Source organism: Talpa occidentalis, unplaced genomic scaffold (assembly GCF_014898055.3).
Source record: "Talpa occidentalis isolate TD23 unplaced genomic scaffold, MPIMG_talOcc4v2.1 talOcc4.17, whole genome shotgun sequence".
NCBI lineage: Eukaryota > Metazoa > Chordata > Mammalia > Eulipotyphla > Talpidae > Talpa > Talpa occidentalis.
The window spans coordinates 38,038,797-38,060,886 of NW_023601754.1; the positions used below are offsets into that span (position 1 = coordinate 38,038,797).

The 22,090-nt window shown below is 36.8% G+C and overlaps 1 protein-coding gene across 3 annotated transcripts in view; it reads left to right on the forward strand.

Moving 5' to 3' along the window:
• The window catches only part of LSM14A (LSM14A mRNA processing body assembly factor), a 49,758-nt gene that overhangs the window by 17,077 nt on the left and 10,591 nt on the right, over positions 1–22,090 (forward strand). For all 3 annotated transcript variants that reach the window (XM_037516497.1, XM_037516499.2, XM_037516498.2), the window contains exons 2-4: positions 9,505–9,668; positions 12,494–12,623; positions 19,099–19,221. In XM_037516497.1, coding sequence (XP_037372394.1) covers positions 9,505–9,668; positions 12,494–12,623; positions 19,099–19,221 — 417 coding nt within the window. The remainder of the gene's footprint in view (positions 1–9,504; positions 9,669–12,493; positions 12,624–19,098; positions 19,222–22,090) is intronic.

Below are 22,090 nucleotides of genomic sequence, written 5' to 3' on the forward strand. Positions count from 1 at the left end.
CATTTGTGTACCTGTTTCTGTATGAAGATACTTTTTTGTACTTCCATGGAATTGCTGAATTGTGTGGTAATTTTATGTTGTGTTTTGTTTTTGAGGAACCACCAAGCTGTTTTCCACTTTAGTCACATTACTGTAACCTGTCCACCAGTAGGAATTCCTTTTTCGCCACATCCTCACCAAGATTTGTTATTTTCTGTTTTTATTAAGCCATCCTAATAGCTGTAAAGTGGTATTTCCTGATGGCTTTGGATTACATTTCCGTAATGGCATTAAACATCTTTTCATGAGTTTGTAGGCCATTTGCATATCTTTTGAGAAATGTCCCCAAGTTTTGCCCTTTTTAAATTGGGTTGTTTAAATTGTCTTTGTTGTTGAGTTGTTAAGAGTTCTATATATATTCTAAATATTATACCCCTACCTGTGACTTGCAAGTATTTCTCCCATCCCATAGCTTAGCTTTTAACATTCTCAATAGTGCCCTTTGATATTCAGAATGTTTTAATTTTTATGAAGTGCAATTTATCTGTTTTTGTTGCTGCATTGGCTTTTGATGTCAAATCTAAGAATCCAGTGTCAAATTTAAGTCATAGTTACTCCTATGTTTTTCTTTAATAGTTTTAATGCATATTTGGAGTGTTGACCCACTAAAAGAAAAACTGATTCTCCTCTACTCCCAATACTTATAGCCCAAATGTGTGTTTTTTTCCCCCCACATCACTGAGTTCTCTAACTCCCCAGACACCAGCTGTGTGTCCTACAATTTCATTCACTTCTGACAGTGTGTATTCTGAAGTTAGTGTCAGATCCCCCAGGCTCAATCTCACAAGGCTGCCCTGCCCTTGGACTTCTAACCAACTGGCTATAAATTGGGGCTTCCAACAACCCTCTGCTTGGTTGAATCACTTGCTAGAATGGCTCACAGAACTCAGAGAAACAGTTTATTTACTAGATTACTGGCTGATTATAAAAGACTGCCCTCAGGAACAGCCAAGTGAAAGTAATGCATAAGGCAAGCTGTGTGGGCAGGGGCACAGGGCGTCCTCGCTCTCTCCAGTTTCATGTCCCCCCTCTGACTCCTGCATGTGTTCACCAACCTGGAAGATCCCTGAACCCTGTAGTTCAGGAATTTTTGTGGTGACTTCATCACATAGGCCTGATCATTTCCTAACTCCATCTCCAGCCCCTCTTCTCTCTGCAGAGAATGGAGGGTGAGACTGAAAGTTCCAAGCATCTAATCATAGCTTGCTTTCTGGTGACGAGACATCCAGGAGCCTCCCAAGAGTTACTTGGTTAGAATAAAAGATGCTCTTATCACCCAGGGGATTTAGGCACTCTGTCAGGAACCAGGGTCAAAGACCTACTACTAGAACAAAAAGCTCCTCACAGTACCATTATCTCTTAGAAAATTGCAAGAGTTTTAGGAGCTCTGGCCAGGAGATGGAGCCAAAGACCAAAATCTTTATTACATCACAACATCATACCCACTTTGAGTTCATTTTATTTCTGGATTCTATTCCTTTCTTGCCAGTACCATACCATTTTGAACCTTTTGACTGTTGTCGCTTTGTAGTAAGTTTTGAAATTGGTTCAGTGTGAATTCCTTAACTTTTTCAAATTCTCTTAACAGTTTGGACTCCCTTGAGGTTCTGAATGAATTTGAGGGTTGGCTTTTGAGGGAACTGTAGTTTTGATTGGAACTGTACGTCACTTTGAGGGAGTATTTGATCTTAATAAAGTCTTCTAACTCATGGACATGGGCTGGCTTTCCATTTATTTGGGTTCACTTTAATTTCTTTTAGCAGAGTTTTTCAGTTGTCAGTGTAAAACTTTCACGTCCTTGGTTTATTGGTTTATTCTCAGATGTATTATTCTTTTAGATGCTAATTATAAGTGGAATTGTTTTATTTCCTTTTTGGTTTACTGACTGTTGGTATATATAGAAACAGCTGGCTTTTGTTTGTTGATATTGTGCCCTATTTGTTCTACTGGGTTGTTTTTTTTTTTTTTTTTTTTTTTTGGTTTGGTTTTGGTTTTTTACAGAGTAAAAGAGAAGTTGGGCGTTTTAAAATAAATTTTATTTTTTTATTAAGAGATTTTATGGGATTTCTATGAATGGAATTGTATCATCTGCAAAAAGTTTTACTTCTTCCTCTCAAATGTTGGTGCCTTTACTTTGTCTTGCCTAATTGTGCTGGCTAGAACTTGCAGTACATTATCGAGTAAGGGTGGTAAAAGCTGACTTTCAGTCTTGTTTCTGATCCCAGCTAAAAACTTTCAGTTTTTCACCATTGGATGTGAAGTTAGCTGTGGGGTTTTTATATATGCCCTTTATCGTGTTAAGGAAGTTTCCTTCTATTTTTGATTTGCTACATGTTTTTATGAAAGGATATTAAATCTTATCAAGCCTTTTTTTCTGCATCTGTCGAGTAGATTGGGAGGTATCTATTAATATTGTGTATTATGTTCTTTTGGTCTATTAATATTGTATAATATGTTGAATTTTTTTTTATCCTTGCATTCTTAGACTAAAATCCCAATTAGTCACAGTGTATAATCCTTTTAATATACTGCTGTACTGTTGATTTCAGCTTGCTGGTATTTGTTGAGGACTTTCGTGTCTGTATTCATAAGAGATGCTAACCTGTAGTTTTCTCACAGTGTCCTTGTCTGATTTTGGTATCAAGGTGTTGGTGGCCTTAGAATGTGCTAAAAAGTGTTCCTTTCTGTTTGAAGAAGTTTGAGTAGGATTTATAATAGTTCTTCATTAAATGTGTAGTAGAATTTACCAGTAAAGCCATCTGGTTCTGGACTGGTTTTTTTTTTTTGTTTTAGAGATTTTTGATTACTGGTCCAGTTTCTTTGTTATAGGTCTGTTGAGATTTTCTATTTCTTCTTGAGTCAGTTTTGTTAATTTGTGTGTTTTTATGAATCTTCTCATCTCATTTAGATTGTCTAATTTGTTGGCCTTTGTAGTATTCTCTTATAAACCTTGTAATTGCCATAAGGTTGGCAGTAACACTCTTGTTTTCATTTATGATTTTAGTTATTTGTATCTTCTTACCTTTTCCTTAGTCACACTACCTGAAGATTTGTCAATTTTGTTGTTCTTTTTTTTTTTTTTTTGCATCAGTGTTCATTAGGGAGATTGGCCTGTAATTTTCTTTTTTTGTGCTGTCTTTGTTGGGTTTTGGTATTAGTGTAATGTTGGCTTCGTAGAACGTATTTGGTAGTATTCCTTCTTTTTCAATTTTTTTGAAAGAGTTTGTGTAGGATAGGCACTAATTTTGTTCTTTTCAAAGAACAACTTGGGTTTTGTGGGGTCTATTTTTTTTTTTTTTTTTTTTTTTTTTTTGTCTCTGCTCTAATCTTGTATCTTCCTTTTGCTGGATTTGGGTTTAGTTTACTTTTTTTTTTTTTTTTTTTTTTTTTAGAGTTGCCTATTTATTTATTTTTTTTAAAGATTTATTTATTTATTTATACAAGCACTGGGTACAGTCAGAAGCGCAGGGGGGGGGGGAGGTGAGAGAATTCACCAGAGCCAGAGCGGGGAGCAGAGCAGGCAGAGTGACGAAGTACACTGCTGATGGGAGCAGTGGGCGGCTGGAGAGGTCTGCGCGCCATGTGGGACCCTCCCCCCCCCACCCTGGTGGCCAGGGAGCAGCCGGGGATCAAACCGGCGCTGCAGAGGCTGCAGGCAGCTTCCCAACCCAGCGCTCAACCGCTGCGCCACCGGGGAGGCCCGGGTTTAGTTTACTCTCACACAAGTTTGTCAAGGTGTAGAGTTGATTTGAGGTTTATTGTTTTGTTTTTCATTGTAGTAACAGCTATAAATTTTCCTCTTGAACCTTTCTTTGCACTCCATAGTTTTGGCATCTTCTGTTTTCAGTTTCATTTTTCTTACTTTCCCAAGTGAGATCTTTTTAGTTTTCTGGTTTTTGTGACTTCTTTTTTGAGCCATTAGTTGTTTAAGAGCAGTTTGTTTATAATTTCTACATATTTCTGAATTTTCCAGTTTCCCTTCTGTTATTTATAGTTTCATTCCATTGTGGTTGAAGAACCTACTTTGTGACATTTGATCTTTTTCAGTTTATTGAGAGTGGTTTTGATTTAACATGGTTTATCCTGAAGAATGTTCCATATACAATTGAGAATTGTGTATGCTCTCCTACTGTTGAGGGGGGGAAAAAAGAGTATTCTCTCACTTTTAAATGCCTTTACTAACTCTACCCTTTTTTGCCCTTGAGGACTGAAACCATAACCAGGTTCTGTGCTGGCCCCACAGTGAATTGCTGGACAAATCAAATCATATAATCGCAGTTTTTTAAAAATTAGCACATGATGCTGGGAAATTGCACCAGAAACACTGGCTGCCATCCCCATAGCTGCTTTTCGCCAAGATGAAACTTGACGAATGGTAACAGTCAGCCACTGGGCAAAATGTCAGCATTTACCAACCTCTTTCTTTCATTGCATACTCTCATAGATGCTACATGTGTTTAACTACACTCCATAGTTTGAAAATGGTTTCTCCAGACATTGCTTGTCAGCTGAATAGTTGCTTTTCTGGAGAGACTGATTCCTAAATCTTCCTTGTCAACCGAGTTCCATGTCTCTCACATCGGTGTTTGTATTTTGGATAATTGTAATCTTTTGAAAATAATAGTTTTGTAGCTTGTCATATGTGTGACATGTTTAATGTTTCTGTATATCTAATTTCTTTGCTAGATCAACTTTTTTAAAAATGGCCTATTTTGGGAAAGGGTGACCAGAGTTGTAAAATTTTAAGAAATTGCTTTAAATAAGGCATATTCCTTCTGTGAACTTGTCTCTGTAAGACTGACCCCTGCTTTAAGTACCTCCTCACTGTCTCGTCCCATTAACTTCCAAACTAGTCTCCCTTCCACTTTAATTTTATTCTCCAGTCACAGAAGGATGGATACTGGAATGGTGGTTTCTGGGGGTAGAAATAGGGGGCAGATGGAGAAGAATGAGCTTCAGTGGCTGTAAAGTTTCAAGTAAGCAAGATGATAAAATTCTGGTGCTCCGCTTTACAACATCTTGCTTATGATTAATAATGTACACGCGAAGGTTTGTTGAGAAGGTAGATCTCAAACTGTGTGTTCTTACAACAGTTTTTTTTTTAATTGAAGTTATAACATAACAAAATTGCTGTTAAAGTATACTTATTAAAAAAGTTGAAGGTGGGGGCCTCCCCAGTGGCGAAGCGGTTGAGTGCTGGGTTGCGAGGCTGCCCGTAGCCTCTGCAGCGCCGGTTCAATCCCCGGCTGCTCCCTGGCCACCAGAGGAGGGTCCCGCATGGCGCGCAGACCTCTCCTGCCGCCCGCTGCTCCCCTCAGCAGTGTACTTCGGTCCATCTGCCTGCTCTGCTCTCCTCTCTGGCTCTGGTGGATTCTCTCACCCTCCCGTGCTTCTGACTGTACCCAGTGCTTGTATAAATAAATAAATAAATCTTAAAAAAAGAAAAAAAAACCCTCTTTAAAAAAAAATAAAATAAAATAAAAAAGTTGAAGTTGGGCCTCTCTGGTGGCACAAGGGGTTAAGACACAACCTGTGAAGCAGTCTGCAGCCTCTGCAGCACAAGTTCGATCCCCGGCCGGCCAGGGAGCAATCCTCTCCTGTCTCACCCACAGGTGTATTTCAGCAGTGTATTTCAGTCAGTCTGCCTATTCTGTTCCCCACTCTGTTTCTGATGAACCTTCTCACCCCCACACTTCTGGCCTGTACCCCAGCTCTTGCATGCATAAATAAGTAAATCTTTTTAAAAAAAAAAAGTTGAAGGTAGTTTAATGGAGTACAGGGAAGAGTGGAAGCTGCTGCTGAAGACAGTGTGCATTCAACGTTGGGGAGACCTGAGCAGTAAGCACTTGGGAGACTGAGTATGTAGCCAGATTGAACCCAGAGGAGTGTGTATTGTATACTAGTACATTATGGCATTTTGCGTTTAGCTGTTGTTACCTACAAGTGCAACCATTTCCAGTTGGGATGAACTAACATGATTTCTGATGGCGCTGACATAATTGCCTTACTAATTGCACTTGAACTCATTCATGGTTTAAAATGTGTTGTGGCAGAGCAGTACAGGTAATTTTCAACTTTCTGTGCTTATTATATCTCCTTTCTTTAGCCCCTAAATGTCCAGGTTTCACCACTTCTCATTTTGTTATCTTCTAACCATGTGTGCCCTTCTGAACTGTCTTCTAATTAATTTGTTCTTCATACAAAAATTGCATGTTGAAAACATTAAATTTAATCAGACCTGTCTTTAGAGCATGCTTCTCAGACTTGCTCTGTGCAGCTCACTCTACTTCCATGGCCTCTTTTCATTTTGCCTCTTTTGCATATGATAGAGGTTTTCTTCACACCATATTTTAGAAAGTAGAGGTTTTAAGTTCCATTTCTATTGTTGGTCACTTCAAGATCTCAAATAACAAAAAGTTAAGCCCACATGTATTAATAATGTCCCCACATCTTACCAAGTGCCTTCCTACTGTGAAAAGTGAGAATATTCCTTGACATATTTCTCTTTGTGTTTTCCTGTCTCGCCCATGTGCCTCTCCCAATATTGTTAGAATACTGCGTGATACATCATCCTGATTCATTTTGTCACACTGTATAACTTTGTAACCCTTTCCCAGAACTTTCAATTTCATGTTGTTCTAAGACCATAATAAATTACCCTGTATATTTATGTGGGTAAATAAATTTATTGTCTCTCTTTTGATACCGTGTCTGGGTTCTTTATTTTGATAAAGCAGAGGATAAAAAAAAATTCTGAAAAGTACAATGAACCCTTCTAATCAAATTTAGGTCTTCATGTCAGAAATTTTTTTTTTATTCTGTTGCCTACTCAGAGACAACAGTTAATTAGTTGTTAGATCTATGTAACAATCTGACCATTCATTGCTATATTTTTCTTTACATCTTGTTTGCTTTTTCTCAGATTTTTTCTCTATTAATGACTTGGTTTTACTGCTGTTTGTTGTTGATGTATTTAACCAGTTATGCTCTTACTTATCTTGTATATTTTTTCTTGATCTTTCTCTTTTAATACATGGGTATAGTTTGAATGGTTTTGCTAGACCTTGAAAATTGTAATGAGGCTTCTCTATGATCTCGTTAGAAGGTCTTTGACACCACTACCACCACTACACCTTTCAGGATGACTGAATCTGTTACTTTGGAGCCCTGTGACTATATAAATCTGATGGTGGTGGTACTGAGGTTAGAAGTGAGATTGTCTTATTTGTACTTTTCTTAACTCTGTTTTCTCTAATTCTACCCTTCCTTTAGTATAAGGACAGAATGTCGAACCTTGTCACTTACTCCTGTCCCGTTAAGTACAGTTTAATCACTAAGAGGAGTTTCAAAACCGGGAATTCCACATTTTTTTCCCTTACCACATCTGTGTCCCTGCTCAAGTTGGGGTGATGGCTGTGAACATTTTTCAGGGATTACTATGTTTGGATTCTGGAATAGGTCTTCCAGTTTGAACTAACAGTATCTGGACAATACTTTTTTTTTTTTTTTTTAATTTAATTTTTTTTACCTCATTGTTCATTTTTAAACAATATTTGCTTCCCCCTACCCCCTTGAACAATACTTGTTAATAAAATTTCATGGTATGTGTTGAAGATCCTTTTCATGTGAAATTAACATTTTCAATCTAACGGTGGATCAACTCTGCAGAAAAATACATACATTCATAACTTAGTATCATGTTAATGGGTCTACTTCTTCTAGGACACCCTTCTAATGGGTAGTAATTGATCTTTCAAACTTTCTTATGTAGAACTTCTGTATGGATATGGGCATTTTTAGAGCTCCCCTGAGCCTGTGAACCTAAGCATCAGCAACTGGGGGCTAGTTTAAAATGCAGATTTCTAGACCCTTCAGAAACTCATGACTTTTTGCATTCGAATCAATTCCCAGAAATCTTTTTAGACAGTTTACCTGATATAGGTGGTCCAAAGTTTAACTTTGAGTAATGCTATCTTAAGTGTTAAAATAATTGCATTTAATTTTGAGGTAGGTATTCTAGTAACTATGGCATTCCATGCTGTCCCACGGGACTGAGTCACTGCTACTGGTTGACTCGGCTTCTAAAGGATTTGTTACTCACTAAGACTTAATGAGTAAGACAGTGTCTCTCTTAATCCCAAAGCTTAGTTTTCCAACTATGGGAGTTTGTCAGCTGGGAAAATCTTCACACAAGGTAATACCACATAGGTTGCCACTTTTTAATTTTGCTGAATGGACATTAAAAGTAAATCAGGGGGGCCTCCCCGGTGGCGCAGCGGTTGAGCGCTGGGTTGCGAAGCTGCCAGCAGCCTCTGCAGCACCGGTTCGATCCCCGGCTGCTCTCCGGCCACCGGAGGAGGGTCCCACATGGCGCGCAGACCTCTCCTGCCGCCCGCTGCTCCCTCAGCAGTGTACTTCGGTCCTTCTGCCTGCTCTGCTCCCCGCTCTGGCTCTGGTGAATTCTCTCACCCTCCCGCGCTTCTGACTGTACCCGGTGCTTCAATAAATAAATAAATATTAAATAAAATAAAATAAAATTATTTAAAAAAAAAAAAAAAGTAAATCAGGGGCCTCCCCGGTGGCGCAGCGGTTGAGCGCTGGGTTGCGAAGCTGCCCGCAGCCTCTGTGGCGCCAGTTTGATCCCCGGCTGCTCCCCGGCCACCAGAGGAGGGTCCCACATGGCTTGCAGACCTCTCCTGCCGCCCGCTGCTCCCCTCAGCAGTGTGCTTCGGTCCTTCTGCCTGCTCTGCTCCCCGCTCTGGCTCTGGTGAATTCTCTCACCCTCCCGCGCTTCTGACTGTACCCAGTGCATGTATAAACAAAACAAAACAAACAAACAAACAAATAAATAAATAAAACATGCCTCTATAAAAAAAAAAAAGTAAATCAGCAGGAACCTCTCTCGTGGCGCAAGGGGTTAAGACACAGCCAGTGAAGCTGCCCACAGCCACTGCAGCACAAGTTCGATCCTCAGCCAGGGAGCTGACCCACATGGTGCAGCAGACCTCTCCTGTCTCTCCTGCTGCTCCCCTCAGCAGTGTATTTCTGTCAGTCTGCCTGTTCTGTTCCCCACTTTGTCTCTGGTGAATCCTCTCACCTCCACACCTCTGGCCTGTACCCCAGTTCTTATTTGCATAAATAAATAAATCTTTAAATTAAATAAATAAATGAATGAAATGAACAGTGAAAGAAAGGACATTTTTAACATCTCCTCTTACCACAACCACCAAATACATAAACAAAAATAGGAAGAACCTACCCTCATGATACAGATTCAAATATATAGCTGATTAATATGTTTAATCAATTATAGGCAAAACTTTTCTTTTATAAAAGATCTGTTCAGCTACAGATTAATGCGTGCTTTCTCTGGGTGACATATAAGAACTGCTGCTTCATGCTTGGGACAGAACACTTACAAGAGGCACTGCCTGAATGTGATAAATTCTTCTGTTTTCTCACCAGTTCGGTCCTTTGGTACAGAAGACAGACCAACAGATCGTCCAATACCACCTCGAGATGAAGTCTTTGAATACATTATATTCCGTGGAAGCGATATTAAAGATCTCACTGTTTGTGAGCCACCAAAACCACAATGTTCTTTGCCTCAGGATCCAGCCATTGTTCAGGTAACTGATAGTGAGTTTGACCTGGAATGGGAAGAAACTTCATGTACTTGGCAAGCCTTGACTTATGGGTTTTTGTTTTTGTTTTCTCAATTGAAAGTTCATCAAATTTAAAACATTTCCTAGTTACCAGGATACCTAGATAACATCTTCATTTAGCTGTTTCTCTTTTTTCCTTTGTTTTTCCTTGTGGGGTTTTCTCTTTAAATCCTAAGTCAGAACTAAATAAGGTAAAAGCTGAGGTGTTTATTTTATTATAAAATATTGTCTAATTTCAAAAAGGGTTAAACAGTTAACATTTATTGAAGTCTAAGAAACACTCTGTAATAAATCAATTTTCAAGCACTCTCCTAACTTGGTACCATAATTCTCATTTTCATAAGTGAAGAAATTGAGCTAGAACCACAATTCGAACAGGCCCAGGCATTCTGCCTCCAGAATCTGTGCTGCTGTATTATTCATATGTGGTTCATATTACAAACGAGTGATAATGGCTACTCTTAATATTGGATTTAATTTTTTTCAAAAAGCTCAATCACATATATAAACAATATTATGTAAGATCTCACAAGGATTTAATGTGTATAGATAATGTTATTCAATTTCCTAAATCAGGTATTAAAAATCACCATACATATCCTCAGTAAGACATTAAAGAGATTGGTATATTTTATTAAAAACAGAAACACTTGATGTCTAAAAGTTGAATTATGAATTGTCTATTATGGTATATGTTTATATGTTCATTTGAAGCATATTGAGAATCTGAATTTCAGCAATCACAGCAGAAGAAGCAGGTTCATATACAGGTTTATTTGAGGTTTAGCTGATTAAAGGTTTGTGAGCCCCCCCGTTTTCCTCCTACATCTATTTCTTCTCAACCTTTTTTCTTGTTAGAAATATTTGTTTGCTTATTGCACAAAAGTATACTTGTTGGGTTTGTTTGTTTGTTTGTTTTTAAGCAATGTAATAATTTTTTTTAAAAAGATTTTATTTATGCATACAAGAACTGGGGTGTAAGCCAGAGGTGCCAGGAGGTTGAGAGGATTCACCAGAGACAGTGGGGAGCAGAATAGGCGTATTTATGGAAACACACTGCTAAGGGGAACAGCAGTGAGACAGGAGAGGTCTCCTGCTCCGTATGTGGGTTAGCTCCCTGGCCAGGCATTATACTCAGGGCGCAGCAGTGACAGTGCTAATACTTAACCCCTAGGCCACCAGGGAGGCCCCAATGTAATATTTTTAGATTATTTTCAATTAACTTTCTCCTTTTAATGGTGTGAGTCATAAAATCTTTACACAAAATAGAGTCCCAAGATATGTATTATTTTGTGTAGGATTTGTCTTCCAGCTGTTTAAAAAAATGCCTCATGAATTCATCTAAAGAAAAGTTAAATTGTATCTAAAATTAAAATAGGCAGGGGAAGAGGAGGAAGAGGAATTGGAGGGAAGGAGGGAGAAGCACAGGGGACTGTGGTGATGGTGCACAGGTGAATTGGTGAAGGAAATTCTATGGGGACCACACTGAGGGGGGTGAAAAAAGCAAACATTGTTTAAAAATGAACAATGATGTAAAATGTATATAAATAAAATATATATATGAAAATAAAAATTAAAATAGGAATGGCCTCCCTAGTGGCACAAGGGGTTAAGTATCAGCACTATAAAGCTAATCGCCAGCCACTGCAGAATGAGTTCGATCCCCAGCCAGGGAGCTACCCACATGGTGAAGCAGATCTCTCCTGTCTTGCCCATTACTCCCTTCAGCAGTTATTTCAGTAACTCTGCTTTATCTGTTCTGCTCCCTTCTCTGTCTTTGGTGAATCCTCTCACCCCTCCACACCTCTGGCCTACACCCCTGTTCTTGTATGCATAAATAAAAATAAAACTTAAAAAAAATTAAAATAGGAAAAGAGAAAGAACCTATTAATATTTTCTGTTTTTTTCTGAATATAAAATAACTTACTAATAAGAATGATAAACTGATAATTTTTCAGGGAACCAGTTACTTAAGTAATCAGCATTAAGAATGAGAAAAACCAAGAGCACAAATGAAAATGGTGTTACATAACTTCTTCCAGTCACAATAATTTGGACTTATGATCTTTTGACTCATTTATTCAGTAGCATTTACTGAGTAGGTGCCAGGTTCTAACACTAGGAGTGAACTCACAAAGTCCTGTAATGGGTTGAGCTTATTATGGTTGCCTTAGCACACTTTATATTTATAATAGGAAATATTTCATTTAACTTACTAAGCCTAAAACATGTATATATATTAATATTTTAGGCTTAGTAGGTTAAAATTTTTGTAAATTTTATTCTAAATTTGTATAAATGTCCTTTAACTTAGTGATAAAAATGTAAATGGTTTTGCATGTGATGTTTGCTTCTCCATCTCTTTCTTATAAGTTTAATGGTATATACAGATGATTAGGAATAAGAGTAAAATAAAAAATGAGATGTCTCATTTGTGGCAAGCACCAGAAAAAACTCAGGCCAACCAAATGCCCTTTTTTTATATTTTTTTCTTTAAGCAAAGTTACTTGAGTAACTTCTTTCATAAATCTACTATAAAACTCTTATTAAAGGAGGAATTTACTGTTGAAAAAGTGTGTATCACTTTGAGTATACTTGGCACAAGCGTACAAATACAGAAATCAGAATGTGGTTCAACTGTTTAGTGCATATTCTAAGTTGTTATAACTGCTCTGTGTGCATGGTAGATGCAATTCAATAGATTGGTTAGAAGTGTAAATGTCTGATTTTCTTTCCATAATACATGTGTCATTTAAAGCCCGGGAGAATAACCCATGACCTTTTTTCAGTCTTCACTAGGCTCATCTACTTCTTCATTCCAGTCAGTGAGTTCCTATGGACCTTTTGGCAGGATGCCGTCATACAGTCAGTTCAGTCCAAGTTCATTAGTTGGGCAGCAGTTTGGTGCTGTTGGCGTTGGTATGTTGTACTTTTTCTTTCGCTCGCTCGCTCTCTCTTTTTTTTTTTTTTTTTTTTTTTTTTTTTTTTTTTTGGTAATTTCCCCATCTTTACCACAAAGATACTTTAAAACACAAACTTTCAGACCTATTGTTTCATGTTCCTTTTGTAGCCTATTAAAGTCTTTAATGAGTATAATGGTTCTCTAAAGGTCATCTTTAAAAACAAAAAAAAGTCAACAAGCAACTATAAACCAGAGACACACTAGGGGTGGGGGGGAGAAGAGGAGGAAGGATTAGGGTCAAAATAAGGGGGTGTGTAATTGTATGGGGACTATAACCAAAATGAAGACACATACATTGTGCAAAAATGAAAATGATGTAACAAATAAAATAATAAAAAAATAAAAAACTTAGATATATCATATTACTAAATTTCATTGAATGTTATTTTAAATTTGCATAAGACATTCATTTAAAATTAGCATTTTCTTCACACAGAATAGATTTTCCCAAAGGGAATTGGAGATAAAGCCATTATTATTAAGAACTAGTGATGCCAATGAGTATTTATTATATTACATGAAATGTGAAACATCTCATTTAGCATCACCTGTGAGAGATACTCAAATATATCACATTGGTGCTTTTAACAGAGTTTTAAAAACATAACAATGTCAGAAGAACGTACAGGGAAAATGGACTAGTTACAGTCCTTTTAATGATTAAATGATCCTAGCATAAGCTGGATGTAATCAGATGAGCTTATGTTATTTTGTTTTTATAGCTGTGAATTTTAGCTCTTAAGTACATCTTTATTGAGAGTCCCATAGTAAAGAATAACTTTTTGAATCTAAATCTCTAGCCCTTAGTCTTTTCTTGTTCCATTGAAATAATCTTTTATCAGTTTATTTTCTTTCACTAAATCACAAATCCAATTTCAAGTGTATCTTGAAACTCAGTGTGGTAACAAGTTTTGTTAAAATTAATTCTTTGTGTGTGTATATATATTTTTTTTAATAATGCTGTGAGTTTTCAATAATGTAAATATTTTACTTATTCACAAACAAAAAGGATGGAGAATAAAGCAAATCCTTAAAGTGAATGAATACAACAGAAACAACTGGTGCTAACTATATATCAAATTGATAACCACACAAAAAAATAGAATTAGCTCAAGTAACTTTTTTACTTTTGGTGTAGAATGTATTGTAAGAACAAATAGAACTGTAAATAAAATCTGATTTAGGACTTATGGTATTACTGCTTTTGCCAATTTTGAAACTTTTATAGGGCAAATAAGTAATGTATTGGTGTTATTGCAAAATGATATTCTTATTGTGGAAAAGGGAGCTACATATATGAATCAACGAAAGGTAAAGTGGAACCCTGAAGTGTTCACTGCAAATTAGACTTATGAGGATGAACTCATTTCTTAAAATCTGGTTATTTTCTTTCTTTCTCTCTTTTTTTTTTAAGATTGGTTGATTGATTGATTGATGTAAGCACTGGGTACAGTCAGAAGCGCGGGAGGGTGAGAGAATTCGCCAGAGCGGGGAGCAGAGCAGGCAGAAGGACCAAAGTACACTGCTGAGGGGAGCAGCGGGCGGCAGGAGAGGTCTGTGCACCATGTGGGATCCTCCTCTGGTGGCCAGGGAGCAGCCGGGGATGGAACTAGCGCTGCAGAAGCTGCGGGCAGCTTCGCAACCCAACGCTCAACCACTGCGCCACCGGGGAGGCCCAAATCTGGTTATTTTCTGACTGTTCATAGATGGGGCTTAAAAGCAGTGATACCCAGTAGCAAAGAACATATGTAAACATAGTTCTTGATTTCTTTTTTTTTAAAGATTTATTTATGCATACAAGAACTGGGGTACAGGCCAGAGGTATGGGGGGTGAGAGGATCCACCAGAGAGAGTGGGAACAGAACAGGCAGATTGACTGAAGTACACTGCTGAGGGGAGCAGCGGCCGAGTCAGGAGAGGTCCGCTGCACCATGTGGGCAGCTCCCCGGTCGGGGATTGAACTCGTGCTGCAGTGGCTACGGATAGTGTCTTAACCCTTTGCGCCACCAGGGAGGCCCAGTTCTTGATTTCTAAATGGCCATTCCCACTGAAAGGAACCAGGACTCCTTAATAAATGAAGGGGAAGCAATACTCATTAAACAGAAAAATTCCAGCCAATAAATAGAAGGAATGGTGTATATAAAGACTCGCCATTTTACAGTCTCTAGTGTAATGATGAGGATTATCAGCAGGTGCTAAAATCATTGAGTGAATGAATAATGGTTTTTAAATATAAGAATTAATTATGAAGAGAAAGACTACATCTTTATAATGATGAGCCCTGGTAGTCTCCATCTTGTTCAGAATCATCATTTGGCTTACCATAATTAAATTATTATATGTCTGCTGGCATTATGGTACAAGGCCTAGGTAGGGGAGAGGCATATACAGCTTTACCTCTGTAGTGTTCTTGATGAAAATGCAGTCTTTAGTCATGAAGAAATGTTCATGATATATCCCATATATTGAAAACTGTAAGATATTAATGGAAAAATTGAAGAAGACGTAAATAAATGGAAAGATATTCCATACTCTCAGCTTGGAAGAATTAATATTGCTTAAAAGCCAGTACTGCCTTGGGGCCTCCCTGGTGGCGCAAGGGGTTAAGTCTCAGCCTATGAAGCTACTACCCACAGCCACTGTAGCATGAGTTCCATCCCCGGCCAGGAAGCTGACCCACATGATGCAACAGACCTCTCCTGTCTCGCCTGCTGCTCCCCTCAGCAGTGTATTTCAGTTGATCTGCCTGTTCTGCTGTCTGCTCTGTCTGGTAAATTCTCTCACCACCCACCCCTGGCCTATACCCCAGTTTTTATATGCATAAATTAATAAAATAAGACCTTTTTTTAAGAAAGTCACTATTACCCAAAACAGTATATAGATTCAGTACAATCTATAAAAATTCCAGTAGCATTTTTCACAGAAATGGAAGAGTCCTAAATTTTGTATGGAAATAAAAAAGACCATGAATAGCCAAAGAAATCTTGAGAAAGAAGAATGAAGCTCTTATCACACTTCATGGTTTCAAGCTATGTTACAGAATTGTAGTAATTAGAACAGTATGATATTGGCATAAAAGCAGACATGAAATCAATGGGACAAAACAGCCCAGAAAATAAGCCCACAAATAGACGGCCAGTTGATCTGCAACAGAGATTGTATAATAGGGAAAGGACAGTCTTTACAATAAATGATGTTAGAAAAATTGGACAGCCAAATGTAAAAAAATGAAACTGGCCGCCTATCTTATTCCATATGTAAATTTTAACTTAAAGTAGATTAAAGACTTGATCTGAAACCATAAACGCCTAGAAGAAAACCTAGGCAGAAAACTCCTTAACACCTGTCTTGGTGATAATTTTTTTAATCTAACACCAAAAGAAGCAACAAGAGCTAAAAATAAGTGGACTACATCAAACTAAAAAGTCTCTGCACTGCAAACTATCAATAAAATGAAAAGACAACCTTTTGAATAGGAGAAAATATTTGCAGATCATATATCTGGTAAGGGCTACTATCCGAAACAAAGAACTCCCCCAATCCAATAGCAAAAAAAACAAACCCTCCAATTCAAAAATGGGCAGAAGAGAGAAGACATGCAGACAGCCAGCAGGTACATGAAAGGATTTTCTATATCATTAATCAGGAAAATGCAAAAACCAGATTCTACCTTACATGTGTTAGAGTATTTATTATCAAATATATGTATAAATAACAGATGTTGGCAAGGATGTAAAGAAAAGGGGACCCTTGTCCATTTTTGGTAGGACGTAGTGGTGCAGCCACTATGGGAAACAATGTGAAGGTTCTTCAGAAAATTTAATATAGAACTACCATATGATCCAGAAATCTGGTTCTGGGTGTTTATCTAAGGAAACAAACACAAAATTGAAAAAAAAAAAAAATCTGTACCCCCATGTTCATTGCAGCATTATTTATAATAGCCAAGACTTAAAAACTATCTAAAAATCCTTCTATGAATAAGTGCATAAAGAAATTGTGGTGTAAATATATATAATTGGAATTTTATCTCAGCTGTAAAAAAGAATGAAATCTTGCCATATGTGACAACATGGATGTGAAATAAATCAGAGGAATACAAATACTGTGTGATCTCTCTTATATGTGGAATTTTATATGTATGTTTATTAAAAAAAAAAAAAAAAAGCTCTTTGATATTTACTTAACAGACAACAAATACTATGGTGTTTCCAATAGGGTATACCATATAGTGTAGGTGTATCGTAGGCCATACCATCTAGGTACGTTTAATTACACTCTGGCATCCACACAACAATGAAATCACCTAACAACAATGCATTTCTCAGACGGTATCCCATCATCAAGCAATGCATGTCTGTACAGAGAACAGATTGGTAGTTGCCAGAAATAGGGAGTGAGAAAGAGATGGGTGGATTATTTGGTTTTTAGTTTACTTTTTTTTTTTTTTATTTGGATGAAGAAACAGAATAGGTATGGCAAGATGTTAGCAATTGGTGAGTAGATGAGGAATATGCTAGTATTCAGAGTGTGCTTTCAATTTTGACATAGGTTTGACTTTTCAAAATTAAAAATTTAAACAGTTGGTTCATTTTAAACTTCTTAGCTAGGTGAAATAGATACTGTAGCTTTGGTCCATGTAGCTCCTATTCCTGTTCAAGTAGTGAGACCAGTGTGCATTAGACAGGTTAAGCAAGATATATTCTCTGGTAGCTATCACTGTTAGAATCCTAAGGATTGAAATAAGGGGTTGTTGCAAATTATAATTTCCTTTTGAGACTCCTTTCAGGAAATCGAATAATTGACTAATATTGTTATTATTACTTTACTCACTTCCTGCATTACTGTAAAGTTTGCATGACTTAATATCTATAAAACATTTGAGTTAACAGATGTTGCAACAGCTAGATCTATTTGGAAAAAATTAACCTTGCACCTTGCCTCACACCATCCATGTAAACTGATTTCAGATAAATCTGTGGTGGAATTGGGGTGGAGAAAGTGGGTGTGGTATGATCATGAATTCAAGAGAAGACATGGGAGATACAGAAGAGTTTGCTAACTAGAGGCAAGCAGTGAGAGGTTGAATCAGTAAACTAACACAGAGCCATGTGGAGATAGGAATACATGTCAGAGTGGCTTGTGTCTTGGTCATTTGCCAGTTTTACTAGTGATAAAAGGATAGATACAGCTTCCCACAGAATCACTGAAAGTACTACTCCCAGCATTTCTGGGGATGTTGTGCGAGGTTATGTTAAGCCTCCTGGGTTGGTTGGGGCTACAGCCTGAGTAGAGTGCGTAGGTAAGGGAGCCCAGTGATTTCTCAATGTCTGGGGTACCATACTGTGTTCTGATGCTCTTTGAAAAGGAATATGAACAAGAAGAGTCAAAAGTGGGAGTGGGGCTAAAGACCATATAAGGGTGAATGCTGGTTGGTGGAATTGGAGTTGCCTAGCCTGGAAATGAGAAAATTCTGGGGAATGTGATCATAATGTTTAGATATTTTAAGATGGGTAAACTGCTGTGAGATGGAGTGAGCTGGTGGAAACAGGGAAGTTGATAAAAGAGGTAAGCAGATAAGAGAAAACTTATAAACTGAGGTGTAAGTGGTTTGAACTTTTATCTTGAGGGTTGTGGAAAGCCGTCAAAGGCCCCTAAGCAATGTAGTAATGTGGTAATATTTGTTTTTCATAAAAGATTATCCTGACTACCATCTTCAGATTGGATTTAGAGGTTAGGAAAGGACTATTAAAATTGGTACTGCTAGAGAAAATGCTAAGAAGAAAGCACAGCCTACGAAAAATGAATAGTCCCATAAGTGCCATAGAAACTAAGAGAAGATTGACATAACCTAGCATGGCAAAGAATCAAAACCATTTTTAGGAGTTGTGTTACTCATATGACCAGAACATTTTGTGGTTGCTTTAGGCAAAATGCACCCACCGTACCTTCCTCATGGCAGGGAACATTGCAGTCCATTGTCTGTTGCCTTGGAAATGGTGGAAAACTTCTTCCTAGATCATTCTGCTGAGTCAGCTGTTCATGCAGATACTTGGTATTAAAATAATTAAACCTTAACATTGGTGTAGAATGTACCATTTTTGCTCCTTCTCTAGCTGACATGAATCCTTGCTGACACATCAGTAGAACTGCCTAGACCAGTATTGCATATGTTACAAAAGTTATTTGCACCCAGTGATGGTAGAGTCTATATTGACTTGCCTTTTTCTCTAATACTGTCAAAAATTTCTCAAACTATTGCTTGTTGAACTTCAGTTAATTTCTAGGACAGTTGATTTGTTTAAATGTGTAGGTAACAGCAGTTACCATCATTGAAATGGTACATTGCTTTATATAATCAAGAGATTTTAAAGGTTTTCGGGGGGGTGTTTCTTTGTTTTTTAATTTTTTGTCGTTAAAAATTTCTTAAAGCTGGAAGCTCCTTGACATCATTTGGAGCAGAAACATCAAACAGTGGCCCCCTATCCCAAAGTAGTGCAGTTGGTTCTGCCTTTACACAAGATACAAGATCTCTGAAAACACAACCATCTCAAGGTAAGCTGGTTTCTTTTCCTTTAAATATTTCCATTCTAATTATCTACAGTGGTTTTGTCTTTTTCTGAATAGAAGAACTTTTGCAGATCGTAAATCACATTTCTGTTTGGTTCTTCTGAAAATTTCTCTAATTGCGATTGCAATAAGTATATTATTGAATGGCTTTCACTAATTAGACATTTTACAATTCTTAGATCATAAATCCGAAATGGTGGACATTCTCTAAGTTTGACTTTTTTTACAAGACCATTATATAACTTGGATATAATACTTAAATATATCAGATCACTCCCAGACTTGCCACTGAGAATGAACTATTTGTAATGAATTTGAAATAGCAACTGAAAAAACAAACCATCCATGATGCTGTTAACCTCTTCTCACAAAATCTAGAGCATTGGTTCTCAGCGTGAGCCACCCACAGCCAAATCATCTGGAGAGCTGCTTAAAAATGTAGATCCTGAAAACTGCTAGATCAGAATCCTGGAGCTTGGTGATCTATCTGCTTTATAATAGGCTTTGTGAAGGATCCTGTTTCATTTTTATAATTCTGTTTTTCCACCAGCCAGTCATGACCTCCACTGATTCTAAGATCCATTTTTGTCTGTACTAAAGCGGATGTTATTGGCTCGTTGCTTTTACATGGATGCTTGCATTTAACTGAAAAAATAAAATCATTTTAGAAAGATGTCATAATTACAGAACAGTATTTTTTAAATCATTGAGGATAAAATCAAGCCAATACTAAACATTATCTCACTTTAGATATTTTGAAATAGTCATAGTTACTATTTTTACATTAATTTCAACTATTGGGTTTGGTTTTGTTTTTTAAAGAATTCTTTATGGTTGAAATACTCTTTAAGCACTAGTTTCAAAATAATACTTTAGTTTTAAAACTAAAAATCAGACTTTGCTGTTAACTAACAGACATCATTTTGGAGATTTAAAATTTTTTAAATGTTTGCAGTCTCCTTAGCACAATGTCTAATACATAGAACATGCTTAGTAGATGTTAGCTATCTTAACAGTAGCCAACATTAACCTTAATATTGAAGCACAGGGGGAATTTTTATTAAAATCATAAATAAGAGTGCATGTTATCATTGCTAATCTGCATCATTCTAAAAATTTTAGCTAAGTCAGGAACACATGAAAAAGAAATGAGGCATAAATTTTAAAATTAGCATTATTTACCAATGCTGTGATTTTCTGCTTGGAACTAAGATCATTGGAAAAAACTAGAATTAATGAGGGACTTGAATTGTAAAGTAAATATACAAAAATACATCGTTGTTCTAACACCTAACCCACTGGTTATGTAATGGGAATAAAAGATATTGTTACAATAACCAGTCAGAAATGATGTATAAAATACATTATGAGAAATATGTCCAACCTCTGATTGAAAAATATAAAATGTAGGCAGAACATGAAAGAAATCATATGTAATAGGAGAAGCCTATCTTCTTCCTAAGTACAAAGATAACGATATTGAGAAGATTTTACTTTCATTTTAATTGTTTCTACTATATTTTCAATAATGGAATAGGAGAATTTAATGAAACCGAATCACAGATTATTCCTTAAACACAAGCTTGTAGTTAAACATACTTGAAAAATAAAATAAGATAGGGCTTACCTACTTTTGTTAAGAAGTTTCTATAAAATGAAGTATTGCAGGAATAAATTTAGATGAATGGAACAAGTCAGAAAAAGACCCAAGTATAAATTATTTAGTACATGGGGCCTCCATGGTGGTGCAAGGGGTTAAGATGCAGCACTGTGAAGCTATACGCAGCCACTGCAGCATGAGTTTGATCTCCGGGCAGGGAGCTACCCACATGGTGCAGCAGACCTCTCCTGTCTCGCTCACTGCTGCACTGATGGAAGTCGATCTGTGTTTTGTTTTGTTTGTTTTTTTAATGTTTGTATAATGGAAGGTTTATATTCAAATCATAGTAATCTTTTTCACAATTGTCTTCATTTTCCATTGTCCAATTCTTTTACAAGATACGTGTTTTCTCAAAACTTCATCCCAGATCTCTTACTAATTTAAATAACATATACATTATTCTTTACTACCCAGTGGTTCAACTATCCTCTTTATTATGTGTATTAGCATTTTTTTTTGTTTTCTTTTGACTTTTTAAAAATATTTACTGACTGCTTAAAATAGCAATGATAGAAAAATCACAAGTCAAACATGGAAGGGGGAAAGCTGTCATTAGATATAGGATAAAGATGAAAAGTAAGAGGGAAAAGGATATCTTCTTGGTGTTGGGGTTGAAGAGGATGAAGTCAATCTGTTTTGTTCCCTACTCTCTCTCTCTGGTGAATCCTCTCACCACCACCCCCACACCTCTGGTCTGTACCCCAGTTCTTGTATGCATACATAAAAAAAAATAAATCTTTAATTAAAAAATTGTTTAGTACATGATAAAGATTTTTTTAATTAATAAAGACTATGCAGTAAATGACATTGGGACAGACAACTACCCCATCATTTGGGAACAATAAACTAGATTTCATCCCTCATACTTAGGGCTAAAATAAATTTTAAATAGGTTGATTTTTTTTTTTTTTAATATAAGTACATATTTACGAGAAGACAGGTATATTTATAAGGCCATGGCAGAAAGGGCCTGGGAATCTGCATGTCGATTTCACCAACTAAAATTTCTCAGTTTTATACAATTAAAGCATGTAGATTACCTGTATAAAAATTTGAAGGTGGTTCAAGGAGATGTGTTTTTATTATACTGAAATATGTTGGGTTTTTCCTAATGGTATGTGTGTCCAGTATTACCTATATTTCCTTACTTATAATAAAATTATTATCATAACTAGTCAACTCTAATTAAAAGGT